Below are 20,725 nucleotides of genomic sequence, written 5' to 3' on the forward strand. Positions count from 1 at the left end.
TGTGTTTGGGGAAAAGATGGGCGTGAGAGGGGGGTTAGTTGCCCTCAAATCACTTTCAACTATTAAAAAGGGCACTTGCCCTTTGAATTCCAATCGAATGAGCCCTTTTTCAAGTTTCTACGACAAAGATTTCAATAGAAACCTTATATGCCCCCAGGTCATAACTTAAAACCCTTGCCCTGGAGACTTTGGGGGGATTGTCCTGCTCAAAGATATAGTTTCCTGAACTTTGAACTAAGTGGAACAAAATGGCTATCTCAAAATCTTTATTGGATGTGTTTGGGGAAATGGTGGGCGTGGAAGGAGTGTTAGTTGCTTTCTAATCACTTTCGACTATTAAAAAGGGCACTAGCCATTTCAATTTCCAATCGAATGAGCGCTTTTTGAGGTTTCTACGACTACGCGTTATATAAAAACCTTATATGCCCCCTGGGCATAATTTACACCCTTGACCCGGCGGGCTGTAGGGCGGGGGGGGGTGTCATACTAAAATATAAAATTTCCAGAACTACAAGCTACGTTGAATACAATGGCTGTCTCAAAAATTTGATAGGATGTTTGGGGAAAAGTTGGGCGTGAGAGGCGGGCTTAGTTGCCCTCTAATCACTTTCGACTATTAAAAGGGCTTTAGCCATTTCAATTTCCAATCGAATAAGCCTTTTTTGAAGTTTCTACGACAACGCCTTCTATAGAAAACCGTATATGCCCTGAGGGCATAACTTACAACCCTTGCCCTAAGGGCTGTGGGGGACTGTCCTCAAAAACATAATTTCTATCTGGAAATCCACTACGCTGAACAAAATGGCTATCTCAAAATTTTGATTGGATGTGTTTCGGGAAATGGTGGGCGTGGAAGGGGTGTTTGTCACCTTCCAATCACTTTCGACTATTAAAAAGGGCACAAGCCACTCCAATTTCCAATTGAATGAGCCCTTTTCGAAGTTTCTATGACAACTTCTTCGATACGAAGTGCCCTGCTGTAAAGGAAAAAATTAATGAATAATACATTGTGCCAACACCGTTCCTATTTGCCCCGAAGACATATCTTAAAACCCTTTTCCTGAGCGTTGTGGAGTAGTATCCTCCTCTTTACTTATTTCCCGTTTCTTGTCTCGTTCTCGAGTGTCCCCGTTCTTTATTTAGGTAGCGCGATCGTGCTGCCTATGATTTATGCAACAACTTTCTATATAAACCTTATATGCCCCCAGGGCCTAACTTACAACCCTTGCACTGAGGGCTCTGAGGGGGTTATCATCCTAAAAGACCTAATTTCCAGAATGTTCAACTACGTAGAACAAAATTGATATCTCAAAATTTTGATTGGATGTGTTTGGGAAAATGGTGGGCGTGAGTTAACTATTAAAAAAGGCACTAATCCTTTCAATTTCCAATTGAATGAGCTCTTTTGAAGTATCTACGACAATGCTTTCAATAAAAACCTTAAATGCCCCCAGGGCATAACTTACAACCCTTGCCCTGAGGGCGGTGGGGGGGGGTGTTGTCATCCTTAAAGATCTAATTTCTAAAACTTTCAACTACGTTTTGATTAATTTTGATTGGATGTGTTTGGGGAGTAGGTGGGCGTGAGAGGCGGGTTAGTTGCCCTCAAATCACTTTCGACTTTTTAAGTTCCTACGACAAAAATTTCAATAAAAACCTTATATGCCCCCAGGGCATAACTTATAACCCTTGCCCTGAGGGTTGTGGGGGAGTGTCCTCCTCAAAAACATGTTTTCCGTCGGGAAATCAACAACGCCTAATAAAATGACCACATAAAAGATTTGATCGGATTGGTTTGAAGGACTGATTGGCGTGGGGGGGGGGGGCTATTTGGACTCTAAAAAATTGTGACTGTTAAAAATAGCACTACCCAGTTGAATTTCCAATCGACTGAGCTTTTTTTTAAAGTTTCTACAACAACGCCTTCTTTAAAAACCTTATATGCCCCAGGGCATAACTTAAAACCCTTGTCCTGAGGGTTCTGAGGGAGTGACCTCCTCAAAAACATATTTTCTATCTGGAAATCAACTACGCTGAACAAAATGTCTGCATCAAAATTTTGATTGGATGTGTTTGGGGAAATGAGGGGCGGGGGGGGGCTAGTTGCCCTCCAATCACTTTCGACTATTAAAAAGGCCACTAGCCCTTTGAATTTCCAATCGAAGGAGCCTGTTTTGAAGTTTCTACGACAACGCTTTCTATAAAAACCTTATATTCCCCTAGGGCATAACTTAAAACCCTTGCCCTGAGGGTTGTTGCGGAGTTTCCTCCTTAGAAAACATATTTTCCATCTGGAAATCAAGTATGCTGAACAAAACGGCTATCACCAAACTTTAATTGGATTCGTGTGGGGAGCTGGTGGGCGTGGGGGGGGGCTAGTTACCCTAAACAAACTTTTGATTATTAAAAAGGGCACTAACCCTTTGAATTTCAATTTGGATAAGCCGTTATTGAAGTTTATGCATCAGTGCCTACGTTAAAAACCTTGTATTCCCCCAGGGCATAATTTAAAGCCTTTGTTCCGAGGTTTTTGACGGACTGTCCTGTTCAAAAACATATTTTCCATCTGGAAATCAACTACGCTGAACGAAATGGCTATCTCAAAATTTTGATTGGATGTGTTTGGGGGAGTGATGGACGTGAGGGGGGGGGCTAGTTGCCCTCCAATCACATTCGACTATTAAAAAGGGCACTAGAAGTCTCAATTTCCAATTGAATGAGCCCCTTTTGAAGTTTCAACGACGACCCCTTCCATATGAAGTGCCCTGCTCTAAAGGGAAAAAAAAAAAAAAAAAAATAGTACATTTTGCCAACATCGTCCTTATATGCCCTCAGGGCATAACTTAAAACCCTTGCCCCGAGGGTTGTGGGGAAGTGTCTTCCTCAAAAACATATTTTCTATCTCGAAACCAACTACGCTGAACAAATGGCTATCTCAAAATTTTGATGCGATGTGTTTGGGGGAATGCTTGGCGTGGGGGGGCTAGTTACCCTACAATTGATTTAGACTATTAAAAAGGGCACTAGGCTCTCTAATTTCCATTTGAATGAGCCGTTTCTAAAGTTTTTACGGCAGCTCCTTCGATACGAAGTGCCCGGGCATGGAGGAAAAAAACAATAATACATTGTGGCAACACCGTTCTTTACTTAGGCAGCGCTAGCGCGCTGCCTATGATTCAGGGGTTGGTAGTCAAGTATTGCTTCATTCTTAACTTTTTAGGATAATCAAATAAGTTCAAAAAGAAAAAGTTAAACGCAAAATACTAAAACTAAAGATGCGTATAGATAATGCCAAATAAAAACTTTAAAAAAAAACTTTTTGTTGTCAAACATCAAATATTATTTTTAGAAGCCAGTTTGACTAAGTCAATTTTATTAGTCCCTCGTCCACTTAAATCTGCTGAATCAGAGAAAATTAAAAATCTAAGGAAGTTGTTTCAAGTTGAGATTTAGAGTTGAGATTTGAGATTTAGATTTGAGAAAAAGAAAAAGTTAAACGCAAAATACTAAAACTAAAGATGCGTATAGATAATGCCAAATAAAAACTTTTAAAAGAAACTTTTGTTGTCAAACATCAAATATTATTTTTAGAAGCCAGTTTGACTAAGTCCATTTTATTAGTCCCTCGTCCACTTAAATCTGCTGAATCAGAGAAAATTAAAAATCTAAGGAAGTTGTGTAGAAATCTTCATTCTTAGTTCCCTGGCATAGAAATCTTAATTTACGCAACATAGATGAAGTTTATAAATTTTATTTCGTATAATTGTTCAGTCAAAATTCTTTTTTTTTTTTTTTTTTTTTTTTTTTTTTTTTTTTTAATTCCCAAAGCACGCATTTGTTCTCTATAATCCATTAAACAACTAATAAATTACATCTTATTACATGAAAATATCAGTGTTTTTGGGCTCTTAGAAAGCTCCTAATAGCCTCCCTTAGGATACATTTCTATACGAACTTCCCATTTGTGGTGTACGTTGAGGATATTATTTGGATACCTTTACGGTGAATTATTCTCTTCAGCCATAGAAAACTATAATCAATGTTCTTTACGTTAAAAATTGATTGATGAGATTGAGGAAAAAAACAAATAGCAAAAGAAGAAAAAGTCAAGAAACAAAAAATCAAATGGTAGAACAGTCAAAAAAGGTACAGTTATAATGAGAATGAAGAAGCAAATAAAACATTTTATCGAGGCTTTTTTGATTGAGATTATACACTAAATAGACCCATGAATGAAGAGTATTATCTTGAATTTCTTCGTGCAACAAAGAGTATTTCTTCGTGCAACAAAGAAAAACAGCAAAAAAAAACAGCATATTATCAACAGAAAAAACGAGGACAGGCAAGATCGTGAGTGATAAGCGCAAATTTAGAACAAAAGAAATCCATAGCATGTACAGACAAGAGCAGATTAAAAGTAAAATTAATCACAAAATAACAATATGTTATCAATATGGATTATTCTTGGGGGCACTTGCAGAAGGAACTTCCTTCTAATCCCACATTAAAAAAGACACTATTTTGGCAGGTACAAACAGAGGCAAGCTTCGTATTCGTTCAGGCCTTTCTAAGAACCTTTGTAAAGGTTTGTCAGGAACCTTTGTCAGGCCTTTGTGTTAGAAGCTTTGTATTCGTTCAGGCCTTTGTAAGAACCTTTGTAAAGGTTTGTCAGGAACCTTTGTCAAGCCTTTGTGTTAGAAGCTTTGTATTCGTTCAGGCCTTTGTAAGAACCTTTGTAAAGGTTTGTCAGGAACCTTTGTCAGGCCTTTGTAAAGTTTCTACTGGGTCTTCCATTGTATCTATGGAATATATATATGTTTGGATAAGTACCACGTTAAAAGCACCGAATCATCTCCTTCGACATTTCGCTGACGTTTCTCCTTCACGTTTGAATGATATTGTGGTGACTCGTTGTAACATGCAAATTCTGGGAGTGAGCGTTTTTTAATTGAGCAGATGTCTGAGAAGAAGGCGTGTGCTACTAAACAGTATTATAAGTTCCTTCCTACAGGGGCTAAACATAGGGACTTATGTTTGAGGGGATAGTTTGTTAAGGTTTTGGAGTTTAATTTTATTATTGTTGTTCTTTGTCGGTTAAAAATGTTAACCTTGTTGTCTGAGTTTTCTTTCCTTGGTTTGTATAATTTTAAGTTGTATTTTGTTCTTCGGGCTTTGTTTGTACTTCTATTTCGTGCGTTGCTATGACCCGCGGTCATTTGCAATAAAATCATATGTTCTTTGTTGTATCTTTAGAAGTTATTTGAATTTAATTCATTATTTCGGTGCTCCACTTTTTTCTTATATGTTGTGAGCATGCTTACAATAAGTTATTATTATTATTATTGAATATCGAGTGGGGCACCATAGCATACAATACACCTAGAAGAAACAATGTTCCTGTTCAAGAGTCTTAATGTTAGAAAAAACACGTGAGACTCTTATCTGTTTGTTTTTTAAAAAAGGGCAAGTAGTTTCTTATCCTCGCAAAACTCTCTTTTACAGGAGGTACAAGCCAATAAAACCATATCAGAGCTCTTACCCGTTTATCTACACCCGTTACCCGTAAAACACATAAGACTCTTACCCGTTTTTTTTAAGGGCAAGTAGTTTCTTATCCTCGCAAAACTCTCTTCTACAGGAGGTACAAGCCAATCAAACCATATCAGAGCTCTTACCCGTTTACCTATACCCGTTACCCATAAAACACATAAGACTCTTACCCGTTTGTTTTTTAAAAAAGGGCAAGTAGTTTCTTATCCTCGCAAAACTCTCTTCTACAGGAGGTACCAGACGATCAAACCATAGGAGAGCTCTCGAAGTCATCTTATGTTTCCTTAGCTAGTTGAGTTGAGCATGATTTTATTCATCTAAAATCAAAGCTTTAGGCCTCAACTCATCCGGTTAAGCTTGATACTAAAAGAAAAAGAAATCACTAAAATAGTGAAACGAATCTTACTTCAATCTTACAAATTTCCATTTTGCCCTTATTAAGTACACTTAGACAATACATATCTTTCCATAATGGGTAGTACAATCATCGGCTATATTGTTTTAAAAACTCTCCAAGTGGGCTTCAAAAATTCTTAATAAAGGCTAAAACATAGTACTTCTACACCACAATGGGGGATAGATCAAAAACACCAAACGAGTACATTTTAAAAGCTATTATTTTTCATTTCGTCCATATAAAGGGGTCTTTTGAACCAATCTCAGGCGGAGGGTGCAATATCCCCAGACAGGTGGGAGCTAGGAACCCTTCCTCCCTAAATTTTCAACCCAGTTATAACAACTCTCTGGGAAGCTTTGAAAATTTTGTTCGAAGTGCAGGCGGTAATCATGAAGCTGATATATCATGAGAAATCCTTTGCTTTCGTGAACAAGTTGTTCTCGTTGATTTCAAATATTTTGCTTTTGAAGGCAAGAGAAGAATTCAAATGACTTTATTTTATTGTTCAATAGGAAGCCAAAACCATTCTGGTCAAAAATTTATCCGAGGATCCCTAGGTAAGAAGCTCAGTTGTGTTTCAAAAATTTATTCGGAAAACTGAGAATGGCCGCATAACAAAAAACCCCATGCTCGCCTGACAAGTTTTAAGAATTAAATGCAATGCAAATTTTCAATTGACAACCCAACTGGAGGAATAATTTGACATAGCTTAGTTCACAACTTATTCACAAAAACCCTCTTTGAAACCTGGACATTCACAGTTACTGTGAATGTCCGAAATCTGGTTAATGTCGACACTCCTCGGTGAATGTCCGAAATTACTTTTTTTCTGCTTAGATTCAATTAGCTCTGCGAATCAGCTTTTTCAGTCTTATGCAAGCTTTGATGGTAAAAGTTAAAGTTAGGTTAGATTAGGCTACAAATCTCGGAAATGGGTTAAAAACCTAACCTATAACCATCAAACCTTACATAAAACTGAAAAAGTTGACTAGCAACGCTGACTAAATCCAATGAGAAAAAAAGGTATTTCAGACATTCACCACCTATTTCAGACATTCACCACCTATTTCAGACATTCACGGAAACAATTATATTTCCGCTTTTAAATCTTACTGAGTTAAAATTCCCCCAGGAACTTCACTTGTTGGCTGACATTCCCCTGATATTGAATTTTCCAGTTTCTTTTATTTTCAAAATAATTTTTTTTTTTTCTTTTATTTTCAAAATAATTTATTTTCAAAATAATTTTGCGGAATGTGTACATTTTCTTGAAGTTATGGAGTTGCAGAAACAGCAACAAACCTACAATTTTCCAAAACTCCAGAGAATCCATAAGACATTATTTTATTGCAAGATAGTACATAGGCTGGTATTTTCATTACCAGATTGATTCTGATCAAGATTTTATCCGAGGGTACTCAAGTTTGTAGCTCGGTTATGTTCCTAAGAAATGCATTAATTTGTTTGAATTTTATGCGAAATTATATTGTACTATAATCTTATCGTTTTTTTCCAAGATGTAAAAGAACTTAAATGACATTCTGATATAGAATATTCGGCTTCCTCGTATGACTAAATAGCGCTACGATAAATTTGTGAACATTATAAAAAGGGGAGTTAAAATGAGCATTTACAAATTGTTTTCGTAAGTCAAAATCAACCTGAAACTTCAACGGAGGAAATGACATCGTCTTCCTTGTGCTGTGGAATAGCTACATTTAAATAGGGAATTTAAATAAAAACCCTTCTTCCAAAAATTAACATGGCAATAATCTGGTTTGTTATTCTGAACATCTTACTGGAGGTAGAGCTTAGAATTTTCAAATTTTATAAATTAGAAGCTGGATGCCATCTCCCGGCTATGAACTTCAAACTAAATTTTTTCAGTTGGCACTCCATAGACGCCCTGCAAAGGATAAATAGACAAAGGATTAAAATTAAATTTCTTGAAGAAAACTTGACTACGGTGATGAACCTCTTTTTTGCCACATTCGGCACTGAACAGAAGTCATTTCTGGCCATATTGGCCCCATTGGGAATTCTGACCGGTCCCCTTCAAAAATAAAAACCACCAGATAAACAAACACCAGAAAAATCGCTTCATTTTTTATCATTGTAGATTCTTCCATTAGTGGCGTTAAATGAGGGATGATGAGACAGTGCCCCTCCCAGATCCCTCCACTATATTTTTAAAAAAATACTATTTTTCGGCTATTTTCATTAAAAACCGTTTCTTCACTTCAATTGAAATAAGCAGAACAAACAACAAAATTACTCCCCCTAGGTTCTGAAAAATACATTCCCTTCCCTCCCGTAATTTGGGAAGGCGTCATAATATCTAACCGTCGGGAGCACTAGCGTCAGGACATCGACAAAATCCGTCAGAACCACTAACCGTCATTACATATAAAATTTTAAAACTTTAGTTTTTTGGGGTTTAGGGGGAAAGGTACCTAGGTTAGGTTAGGCAACGTGTTTAATATATGCTATGCTTTACCCCCCCCACCCCACCCCCCACCCCCGATGTGCAAATATATGGCCGAAATGTGTTTCTAACCTATTATATACTTATTACTATTATATACTTATAAATTTTTTGTCGATGTTATGACGGTTAGATGTTATGACGTTTAGTGCTTGTGACGGTTAGTCGAAATGGTAGCATCCCCCGTAATTTCTGTGTATTGACACCAAAATCTTTTCTATTGTAGCGTCATCGTTTTATCGATGACGCTACAAAGACGATTATCGATGATCGATATCGATGATCGGCTCCAAAGACGTGGAAAAAATTGCTCTTTTTGCACAGCCCAAGCTTGAAGATGAACCCGAAATAGGTAGAAAATTGAGCAAATGCACGTATGTGAGAGAGAAAACATGTTTGATAATTCTTCATTTGACCCAGCTACTTCAAAAAGATGCTTCTGGTTAAAAGAAAAAAGGCATTTTTAACAGGCTCGAATTCTTCCAATATAGCTTTTTTGCTATAAAGAAACAGGAAATAATATTTTTGACGACTCATTATGTTAAAATTATGATTTGCATCAAAAATTGACTGGAATTAGTGCAAATAGATACCAGAGGAGAGATGTTTGAGTATTTGATCCGTCCACTGCTTAAAAAAAAGCTTCTTTTCTAACTATCTTGAATTCTTCTATAGAAGCACCATCGTTTTTCTGACAATAGGCTATAAAGAAATAGGAAATATAACGGATGACTCTTTTAAACTCAAACAATGAACACCAGAAATGTCCAAGTTTTAAGACGTTTCGAGAACCCTATGCCTCTTGAAACTGCAATAACCAAACCCTAACGGGCACTTGAAGAAAATACAAAGAAAGTAGAATAAGACCTGATTTGTTTTCGTCAAGTCAACAACAAAATATCCCGATTATGTTAGAAAAACACACATTTGGGGCGAATAACACATTAAACAACCTACCAATGGTTACTTTGTGAAACTGACCCTTAAATCGAGTTAATAATCAATCGAAGTTTTTGAAGTCGTTACTTCAATACAGTTATAAGAAGCCTTTTAATAGATTTAATAAATGAATCAATCGAAAGATAAAGGTATATGAAAGAAGAAAAGGCAGGCGTGGTCACTTAACCATTGGATAGTAAGAACAACTGCAAGGCCCATTAACTTTAGGCGAGAACAGGATGTGCCATCGGCTTCTCCGATTGTCCGGAGATCATAAAGGACACCCTAGACGGTCAGTCATTTTGATCAAAAGCTTCCGTCAATCAATTCATTAAAGCATGATTGACCATCTAGGAACCTGTTCGACGTTTGATTCAAGCGTTGACGATGATTGATAGAAAGTTTGAATGAGTCAATAGGTTCCAAGACGGTCAATCATGTTTTAATCAATTGATTGACGGAAGTTTTTGATCAAAATGATTGACCGTCTAGGGTGTCTTTAAAAGAAGAAAATCATATGTAAAACATAAATGACTGACTACGATATAAGCTTCAATGACGAAAGGAAGAACCAAGACGGTGATAGCTTGAATAACATTGTAAAATAATGTAGGCTAAGAGCTGGTCCTCGCTTCAAACATCGTTGAACAACAGTATGAACATTCACTAACAGTATTGCATGCCGGCACAAGCCTAGTGCCACTTTCAGATGAAACTATAGAGGACAGGATAAATGACACTTCTAAAAAATACATTCTCAAAACACTGAGAGTATATCAAATTTGAATCAAAAGCCTTAGTGTCACTAGCAGACAAATACAGTTTCTTGTTCCGTCCCTTATCACAATCCAAAATTACCAAAAAAGCACTGTATTCTGAAGGGGAAACGTTCGCAGATTCCAACCTGTCTATATTTGACCAATATGCATGGCTTTAGATTTTGCCTTTTTTGGTATGCAAATAGCGAGATTTTCCTAGACAGACGGAATTTAGATATGTTTCTGAAAATAATGAGCATTGTAACACTTAAAGAGAAGAGATGTATCTTGAATAAATACGATTGATGCAAATACAAGATGCTGAGGCAGCAGACCATCACATCTAAGAACCTTGAATATATACAGGTAAAACTGTGTAAACTAGCCCAGGTAAATGGAGCCCCTCGCCACCCCTCTGTTTGCAAGTATGAGTAAGACTGCCTAGTTTTATCTTTACATATTTTAGATTACTTTTTCCCTTTTTCAATAGCTTATCCTGTTTGTTCACTAGATGAGTCATTTAGTTAGTCCATAAATGCTAACTTAATTAGTTTCCTAGTTTTTAGTGACTCAATCATGTTTGTCTGAGATATACCATTTATCTAATACAAACACTTTTATGACACCTATATATTACGCACTTTAATGTAATAAAGATAAAGTTTCAATTACGATATGAACTTGACCTCCAATGCCATGTCTCCATGAAGTGCTGCAGCAGACATGACCCATAGCTCACAGTTGTGGAGCAACAATTGTGACTCTGGTGGAAACCCAATTTTATATGTTCCTTTTCAAGTTTGCCTCGGGACTAGAAAATTCCAGAATTGTGTTTGATATGCACAAAGTAGGACCGTGCGAACAATTTTTTTCGGGGGAGAGGGTAATAATGAAAGATTCAGGGGAGGGGGCAATAATAAAAAAGGAATTTATTATAGGTGAATATTATAATTGCTTGGGAAAAAAACGACTTGGAAAGAAAAAATAAATTAAGTTTAAGAAAAAACTTCAGAAATTATAGGAAACAAATTTCTTGTGACACGCGGGGTTTAACCAGGAAACATGTAGGCCTAATCAAGAGGCACAGTTTTCTCCATTGCGCAGTCACAACGTATTTAATATTTTGATTTTCCTACACTCTCTTCACATACTTTTGACAAAAGGTTACAAGGGATGATACAGTCACTCCTTAGTTTACAGTATATTTAAGGATTTATTTATATTAAAGAACAATTCAGAACATGAAAAGGTAATGCTGCGATATAAGAAAACAATAAGATAAAAATAAGGAAGGTGCGCAATTAGGTCCCCCCTTCAGCAAAAGATGCTCGGGGGGAGAAATTGTGTAAAAGCACCAATTCTATTATAAATTGGTGCAGACATTTTTTGCTTGGGAGACAATTTAAACTAATAGTACAAATACTAATAACTTACTGCGGGGGCTCTCCTCCAACACCAAGGCCATACCCAGAAGGGGGGGGGGGGGTAGGGGGATTTGAGCCCCCCCTCAAATGTTTGTTTGGCTCTTAAAAACATAACAAAACTGGATATAAAAAAATTTTGTATGCGTTTTTTTAGTTTTTTTTGTGAAACCCCCCCCCCCCGAAAAAAAAATCTTTGAGTAAAACCCCCTCGGAAAAAAAAATCCTGGGCACGGCCTTGTCCACCACCTAACCTATCCAAAGTTTCCATCACTTACATGGAGTTCCAGTTTCCTTAAAATACTTTCTTATACCCTCTTCCCATTGCATTTAGGACCGCCTGATTTTGTTTGGCCCCAAATGGATATCCAAACGGTTCGATTTTTGACAGTCCTTAAGCATTTTTTAAGAGCTGTGTTTTTTTCAAACAAATATAAGGCCCAGTCTGGAACATTTATTGTAAATTCGGGTATCATGAAAACTTTTGCAAAAATTAGGAACATTAAAATCTGTAAGGAAAAAAATTAGGCCTAGTAGATATATATCTATCATCCTGAGGCCAACACGTCTGGGCACACTCCTTCTCCGCCCAATCTATTCAAAATTTCCCTCTATTCCTTGAAAGTTCCTTAAGATCCCCTGTTATAAACTCTTCTCACTGCATCGGGGGATATAATTGTTCAAACCACAAAGAGGATCAAAATTAGGTTGTTCGGTCTAGGTTGTTCAGTGAGGTGTTCATTGGGAAATATTTGGATTCATTGGGATCCTTGGGGATAACCATCTTCTTCCTTTTTGCAGCGAACTCAAAATATGCTTACAAAAGGATTTTTTTCGGTTTACTTTTTACAGAAAAAAAAAACTTGAAAAACGCATCAAAATTTATTTATATTCATTTTTGTTAATTTTTTACGAATTGGGCAAACATTTTGGGGGAGAGGGGTTCACCCCCCCCCCCTTGGGATACGGCCTTGCCTGTGAAGGCTGTTTTTTTTTAAGTCTCTTGTCTTAGTGACAACAATATTCTGTTTGTGCAGATTTGTATGCAGAAGTTCTTCGCAAATTTTTTTTGGGGGGGGCGGGGGAACCTTTGGGAAAATACAACATGCAAGTTGATAACATGGAGTATAAGAGAATATAATAAAATGCTAAAGCACTGGCAAAGTTTTTGGCATATATTGTAAAGCGTTATAATTATTACGTATTATTTGGTTTCCAAAAAGCTTATCTTCAGGGCTGGGACGCTTCACTTAGTCAAATGCAGCAAATTCGTAAAATAGAAAACTCTTCGGAAGATGTATTTTCTTTGTTTGTGTAAAGCTAGGATAAGCTCTAATTCCTACAAGATTGAGACATTTCTATCTATATTGGAAACAAAATCAAGTTTGTCCAAAAAAAAACTTATCTCTAGGAAGACAAGGAAAATGGATGTTATATGCCATGACAAATTATTTCTAGCTCTAAGAAGCAATTTCACAAAGACCAAAGTTCACACCATCCCATTTACTTTTCATCGCTTAACTTAATAAGAGTACAAAAAGTGCCAAACTCAAAAAGCTCACATGAACGCAAAAGCTTGGAAGCGGGGGCAGCTACAACTTGCACAAAAAGGACAAAATACTTATGTCTTTGAATTGAATAGTCTCAGGTTTATCCATTCACCGAGCCAGAATTATGATATCACTTAGACTTTTCCAGGGGAAGATTCAAAATCTGCTTAAAAATTGGGAATTTGTCATTTTTTTCTGCGATTTTCAAACAATTGTAACGTATTTTCAATCTAACAAAATATGTACAACAAATTTTAAAGATGTAATTTGGCCGATAGATAAAGTTCAATGTCAGCTATGGATTGATATCAAAAATATCTTTTTTCGTAATGAAAACTATAGGAAAGCAGGAAAATAATATACAAAAAATTACAAAGTGAGCATAAGCCTTCAAGTTTCTTTTTGGAGATAGGGTAGTTTTATTTGATACTTTTAGTAGTAGTTTTTTGTAGAGTTTTTTGTAGATTCTAGTAGAGAGATTGCTCGGTCATAACTGCCATCACGCGCGATTTTTCAACTTTTCAATGGAATTTAAGTCCATCGATGCCTGAAGATCAATGCTGCAATCCGAAATACATCAATTTCTAATTGACCTATTCATCAGTTCAATCTTGTACTTACAGTGTGTCAATAAAAACAAAGATAACAACAGAATTAGGAAGCGTTGCTTGTAAGTGAAACAATGAAGATCCCTAAGAATCTTGGAAAAGTAAGATGTTGATTTCCGTTTCAGAAGAGATAAAACCCCATTCAAATGGGTCTTATAGTTTTGTGCTTTCTACAGACAAAAAAAGGAAATCAAAACCATATAAATGAGTAGAACTTAACAGAGCAGAAAGGAGAATGGATTTAGTCCTGTTCTTTTTTTTCTTTTTTCTTATTCTGGCTACCACCAGGAAATGTCTCTCTGAGGGACTGATTTCCCTTTGCACTTTTTAATTCTGTTGTTATCTTCTGTTTGTTTTTATTCATAATTCGAAATTTATAAATAAACACAGTACTTCTTTCCATAGAAACAATTACTGTAAGTCCCTGAAATTGAGTTTCAATTCAGAAAGAAAGGAAAGAAAGATTCAAACAAAACAGACAGTTCCTTTCGGGAGTTATTTCAATATAAAAAAAAATGTGATTAACCAAAGCTGATTTCATATTTTTGTAGTATCTACCCAGAGGGGGAGCGGATCTAAATTATAAGAAGGGTCTGAAACTCTGATATCCTCACTCTATGAAATCCTCAATTAAGGTTAAGACCATTGCATCACTATGATACCAACCGTAGGTGACCCATCCCCTATTACTGGTAAGCTACCAGCAGGAAATGTCTCTCTGAGGGATTGATTTCCCATTGGTATAGTTTAGTTTCTTCGGAAAAAAAACGAAGAAACTAATAAACTAATTAATTACTTGGAAAACGAGGTTTGTCACCATCATACCCCAAGCATTGGCATAGGCTTAGTAAAGGGTACCGTGTCACCAGCGAATTTCTCTTTATAAGACATAAAGGTTGATCGTCGGAAAATTGGGGGAAGGGGGGGGTAATTCAATCACAAATGAAAGACTCTATAATGGCGTACTTCAGGGCTAAAACCCATCAGAGAGCCAATTTCAGCGCTGTTTGAGCCAACAAGTACCCGATTTTGCACAGGATAAAAACTTCAAGCTTCAAAAAACTTCACAGGACAAAAACTATTTTATTTACAGCGGTCAGCTCAAAAGACCCAAAAAATGTGCCGCTAGGGGCCGAAATCATCCAAGCAGCTGCAGAAGTAACAGCCTCAAATTATGCAAATGCCCAATTTAGAACAGAAGCTTCATGGATAAATTTTACTAGAACGATGGACATTTCATCCCTTGTTGAGATCTGCGTCATGCAAAGATTTAAAATTACATAAGTGAAGGAGACTGGGCTTAAGCCCTCTTCTTCCTCCTACTTCATCAATATAGACTCTTTCAACTTGTAGCAGCTCAATGATTATTCTGGGGGTTGCTCTTAAGGATAAGTTGATTTTATCAAGTCAAAACACGGTAGTGTCATGTTTTTTACATGGTGTTTGATCATGTGTCTGAATCAAAGAATCAGGCAGATGAGGGGGGGGGGGGGTGATTGTAATTCGTGTAACTGAAGCACCTCCTTCCACTCCAGCTTCTTAAGTACAGATTTGTCTCAAATCAAAATATAGTAAGTACATCTTCGATGCGGGATTGTTAAGGGATCATTTTCGTCACTTTATCACTTCTCGTCACTTTTTATTACAATTTGTCAGTTTACTAAATCGAAACAAATATAATTCATAAAGGGTAGTTTATTCCCATCAATGTTGGCATTTAGTGGTTTCTTAAATTACTAAGTGCAAATTTGTGGCTATTATTGTAATATAGCGCTCAAAAACCAAAACATCCCTGGCTTAAGCACAGATTGTTGTGGTTCTTAATAGTATATTATATTTCTTAACGTTGGACGTGATCGTCTCTTACTAGGCTGCTAGCTACCGCTGCAACCCGGATTATAAGCTGAACGAAACATGTGGTTCTATCCCCCTTTCTGGGGCTACAACGAGAGAAAGGATAAGATGGTTAGGACCGGTTTGCAAGATGAATGATGAAAGATTTCCGAAAATTTTACCTTTCAGCCATCTATCTAGGGCCTCAAGGCAGCTTGGTGACGCAGTGAGTTGTTAGTAGTAGTATTCTAAGTTAATATTACATAATATTGTACAGGTGTCCAAAACTGCATATATTATGGACAAATTTCACAAATGGTGGAAATATTATACCTTGTTGAAAAGCAGTCATGCAAGAAATTTCAATGTAGGCTACATGACTGGAGGGTGAATAGTGAGGCTTTTGAACGTGAATTTCCTCTAGGACCTACCTCCTTCCCGTCCCAACTCCGCTTGTATAAGATACGATTCCTTTGCTACTTATTTAATACTCAAGATCATACAGAGATTATTGAATAGTGCTAAAAGATAATAGGTTATATTAATCATCAAAAATCATTTGGATAATAAAATGAATGTTTTAATTAAAATCACTGGAAATACACTTCTTCATTTTTACTAGACAAAGTATTTAAGGATTTAAAAAATTATTGATTACAAATCTTATTACAAATCATGCATTGCAGAAATATGAAACATTATTGAAAATCAGAATCATGCGAGTAGGGGCGTCAATTGTGAGGGGGGTCCTCCCCACTGTATTGTCCCCCTGCCATAGATTTTGAAAATACCTTTTTTGGTAAGTTTAGGGTCACTGCATGAATGACTTTCAATCTGTATAATTGGAGGGCTCAGTGTGAGGCCCTTGGGCACATTCCCTTTTTATCCTTTCCCTCACTTGTCCATCCCAATTTTGGGTATATACACATATTGTACTTTTTTTTTTTTACTCATGATCGTTCAGAGACTATACAGAGAATGATTTTAAAAGGTAACTTGGTAACCAAACCATTTAAACCATTTAGATGGCAATTAAACCATTTAAACCATTTTAAACCATTTAAACCATTTTAAACCATTTAAACCATTTCAATTAAACCATTTAGATGGCAGTGTGACTGTCCTAATTGAAATCAAACTAATAACATTTTAATTAGTTAATTAACATTAACTAATTAAACATTTAGCAATTGGTACGGTACTTAATTTCTGCTGAAGTAGGTTGTTTGACTTAGTCAAGATTGCTGACTACAAATTTTATGCTAGTGTTCCAATATAGAGGTCTGAAATGAAAACAAATTACGTATACATTCCAATAAATAGTGTTTGACTGTCACCAAAATTGGTATTCAAGGATTTCTGAGGTTGTTGATTATTCGAGGGTGACATTGTAATCTAGAGTTCAAAAATCATTATGCAAAAACTCTTACTATGACCGCAATTTCTACGTTTCTACAATAAATTCCCAGTAACCTTTGCTGTTCTTAATAAAACTTAAACGATTTTAAAACAAAAATTAGTCTATGTAAGAATGTCAACCCTAAAATGTGAGGAAGTAGTGTGAAGGAAGAAATGAATCCAAGAAAAAACATAAATTATTATGAAAAATGAAGCCAAACTTAAACCAAACAAGAATTACAAGAAATAATACTCCTGTTTGGGCCCCTGGCCCTAATTTTCAGATAAATGTCGTTTTTTGTAAGTTAAATTCATTCCCAGTTTGGTAATCTCCGTCTAACCCTTGCCCGCTGTTTGCTTTCCTTGGCCTTTCCTTGGTAACTTCTCGTAGTCCACATAATCAGTTTGACTTGGAAATTAGACGTTTGGGGGAAACTCAACGGATAATCAAAAACCAGGGTCTCGCGATTAAACAATGGTGGAGCAGTAAAAAATGGCTAAGGCCATTGATTTGTAATAAAGGGCGCTCACAGCCTCACCCCTTGAAGTTTATGATTGGCTGGGCTCCCTTAAACTGTACCTCCACGCGCTTCCTGCCAAGCAGAAGTCAGTTTTTTACAGTACATTTCTGTGTTGCCAGATGGGCTTGTTTTCCGCCCCGTGGGCTTGTTTTAGCCGTCAGGGGCGGGCTAAATTTTGGAGTGGGCATGGGGCGGGAATGTGGGATTTTTTAAAAAAAATGGACTTATTTTGACTGAAAGTTTGGAACCCGATAAAAATTCCAAAATCATGGTGGTTCAGCCGTGGCTATGCACCACAAAAAGAAGAGCCCTTCTTTAGCGTGTGGAACGCTTTCTATTCTGAAACGCTTCCCCATTAGGAATTTGTTTCTGCATGGCTGAGATGGCTCGGCGTTAGGAGTCTTACAAGGAATTTTATTGCTGCTCAGATTAAGGCAGGACTTGAATTTTATGCAGATCTATCCTTTTTTTTATATATTTGACAGATCTGGCCCAACCTTTTTGTGGCCTAGGCTTAGTCTAGAATTGGGGCTGTTGCAATTTAAGCTTTGTAATATGCAGATTTCCCTACTTGTAATGGTATATACCTAGAGAAGGAAACATGTTAAGAAAACAATTCATACTTGATAATTAATATACGGAAATAATTGTTGCTGATATCTTGCTTGTAGCCCTGCTATGCATTACCCCCAGGCCCTCCCCCTTAATTTGCAAATACATGGCTGAAATTCATCCATTGTACCAGTAAATTTAATCAACTGTGACAAAACAGAAACCATAAAAGCAAGTTAATGATGGGTGGCGGAATGCGTTGGAAATATCCAATTCAGGTTTTATATTTGACCATGAGGGGAAGGATTTAGGTAAAAATCATAGCTGGGATACGTACTGTTTGTGTTGTCAGCAATAACTATACGTATCATGATTTTTTGTCATCACATGTTTCCTTCTTTATCTATCTCTCTGTAGGCTGTTGTAATTTAACCTTTTGAACTGCAAGTTTCTTCTACTTTACCCCCCCCCATAATGTGAATATATACATGGGTGCCCATAGGCTTAAGTATAGGGGGGGGGGCTAAACAGGTCTAATTGACACTTCCAGTGCTGTATAATTAAAATCTCAAGACGAAATATCATAGGGAGCACAATAGTACTGCCTAAGTAAGGAGCCATGTGGGCACAATATATTATTTTGTTTTTTAGACCAGGGTACTTCTTATAGAAAGAAATGTCACAGGAACTTCAAAAAGAGCTCATGGAGGGCAACCAGCTCCCTCTCCCCCACTTCAATCACTTCCCCAAACACATCCAATCGAAATTTTGAGATAGCCATTTTGTTCAGCATAGTTTAAAGGTCCAGAAATTATGACTTTGAGAATGCCACCCCCTCCCCCCACAGCCCTCAGTGCTATAGTCCAAAGAGAATATAACAACATCCTCAGTAATCAAATACAAGAAATATTTAGGCAGACGTTGAACTAAATCAAAACAAACTATGAGCATGTGGACTTTCAAAAAGGTGACAAAGCAATATCTCAAGAACAACTTATATTAATAAGTTAGATCTTGAAGAGTACATTGTAGGGGATTTTGAACTAGGCAGAAGGCACTATGTGTATACTTTAGTACTACAACTACAGTTACTATAACTAATGATGCTCAGAGTACTAAGGTGAAGGCCCCCCCCCAATGATTGAAGTACCTTCGACTACCGCTGTTATATCTCTGATTAACCTTATTGGTATTGGCAAAGACGGTGCTAGTAACACGTGCGGAGTAAACCACTCCCTTTTTACCCTACTACGAGACAATGGCTTACCCTATCTTCAGCTCTTCAAGTGTGTTTGCCACTCACTCCATTTGTGTGCTTCAGAGGCGGTCTGTGAACTCCCTTCGAACCTTGAGTTTATGATGTCCGAAGCATATAAATGGTTTAATGTAAGCCCCCTTAAAAGGGAGACATATCAACATGTATTTAAGTTGATAAACGATGGAAATTCACCCTTGTGTGTTATTTCTCCCTCAAATACTCGTTGGCTCTCTCGGTATAATGCCTTGGTTCGTATACATGAGCAATACTTGGAGCTCACTACACACTTCAGTCTAGCCAAAGAGAAAGAACGTTGCTATACTGCCAGAGTGCTACACGCTATGTATCAAGATGAGCAAAACAGAATTTTCATTGTGTTCTTGAAGCCATTGCTGTCCGAATTTCAAAGGGTCAACTTATTGTTTCAGTACACACGCGCTGACCAATTTCGTCTTTTTGAAGAGCGGCAGGGTTTGATAGTCTCCTGCGTAGGATACTCTGCTCATCTGCATTGTCTTTGATGGTTAATATGGACTTCGAAATCAATTATTTGCCGCCAGATCAAGTTGATTACGGACACGAGTTCCTGATAGAACTGGCCAAATCTAAACTTTCAGACACACAGAAAAGCGAAATCAAAATACGGTGCTTTGCGTTCCTGAAAACTGCGGCTAAAGCGGTGTTTAAAAAAATGCCTCCTGCTCTGAATTTACTCCGCAAACTGAAATGTTTATCCCTTGGGAATGCGTTGTCTCAGCTTCGACCCCGATTTGGAGACTTTCCATTGAAAACTGTTGCTATCACTGATCTAAATACCTTGGAGAATCAGTGGAGGAAACTATTGGACGTTAATTGGTCATTTGTGTGTGGAGGAACAATCCCCAAAGATTCCTCTCAGTTCTGGATAGCTGTCCTACCTTATCTTGATGCTGTTGGGACATTTCCTTTTCATGAATTAGCCAAGTGGGAATTGACCCTGTTGAGTTTGCCAATTAGCAATGCGATAGTGGAACGGTCCTTTTCTACGATGAATGTCATTAAGAGCAAGCTCCGAAACCGTATGCTCTTGCCCATGTTGAGCTTAATACTTGTATTCAGGCTGTGGTTTTCAGCATGTGGCTCTTGTTGATTGACGTTTGAGCCTACAAAGCGTATGCTGCTTTTCAATAGTGATATTTATAAGGCTTGTGAAGTCGAAGAAACTGACCAAACAACTGGTCTAGTCGATCTAGATAATATTATTTGAAAAAATCTACGTTTTCTAAAGAGTTAAAGAGGCTGAGTTACAAGGTCGAACCTTAAAACGTACAGGGATTAGGAGGCACAGTTGGGGGGCTGCTGCCCCCCAAACCCCCCGCTTTTGCAGCCTCTTTCGTTAAGGTTTTTTTATTTTGGGGGGCTACCGCCCCCCTCACCCCCCGCTTTTGCTCTTGCGAAGAACTGGTTTGCAACACA

General features: G+C 37.2%; 1 protein-coding gene and 1 pseudogene across 3 annotated transcripts in view; one reads left to right on the forward strand and one right to left on the reverse strand.

Annotated features, from left to right (window-relative positions):
• Window positions 1–20,725, reverse strand: part of ATP8A (ATPase phospholipid transporting 8A1) — a 200,294-nt gene that overhangs the window by 158,643 nt on the left and 20,926 nt on the right. For all 3 annotated transcript variants that reach the window (XM_089099369.1, XM_089099370.1, XM_089099368.1), the window contains exon 2: window positions 5,721–5,913. In XM_089099369.1, coding sequence (XP_088955495.1) covers window positions 5,721–5,823 — 103 coding nt within the window. In that variant the 5' untranslated portion in view covers window positions 5,824–5,913. The remainder of the gene's footprint in view (window positions 1–5,720; window positions 5,914–20,725) is intronic.
• Window positions 19,150–20,516, forward strand: LOC148945496 (uncharacterized; annotated as a pseudogene).

Source organism: Artemia sp. Qi Xiang Cuo, chromosome 13 (genome assembly GCF_049724085.1).
Source record: "Artemia sp. Qi Xiang Cuo chromosome 13, ASM4972408v1, whole genome shotgun sequence".
NCBI classification, from domain to species: domain Eukaryota; kingdom Metazoa; phylum Arthropoda; class Branchiopoda; order Anostraca; family Artemiidae; genus Artemia; species Artemia sp. Qi Xiang Cuo.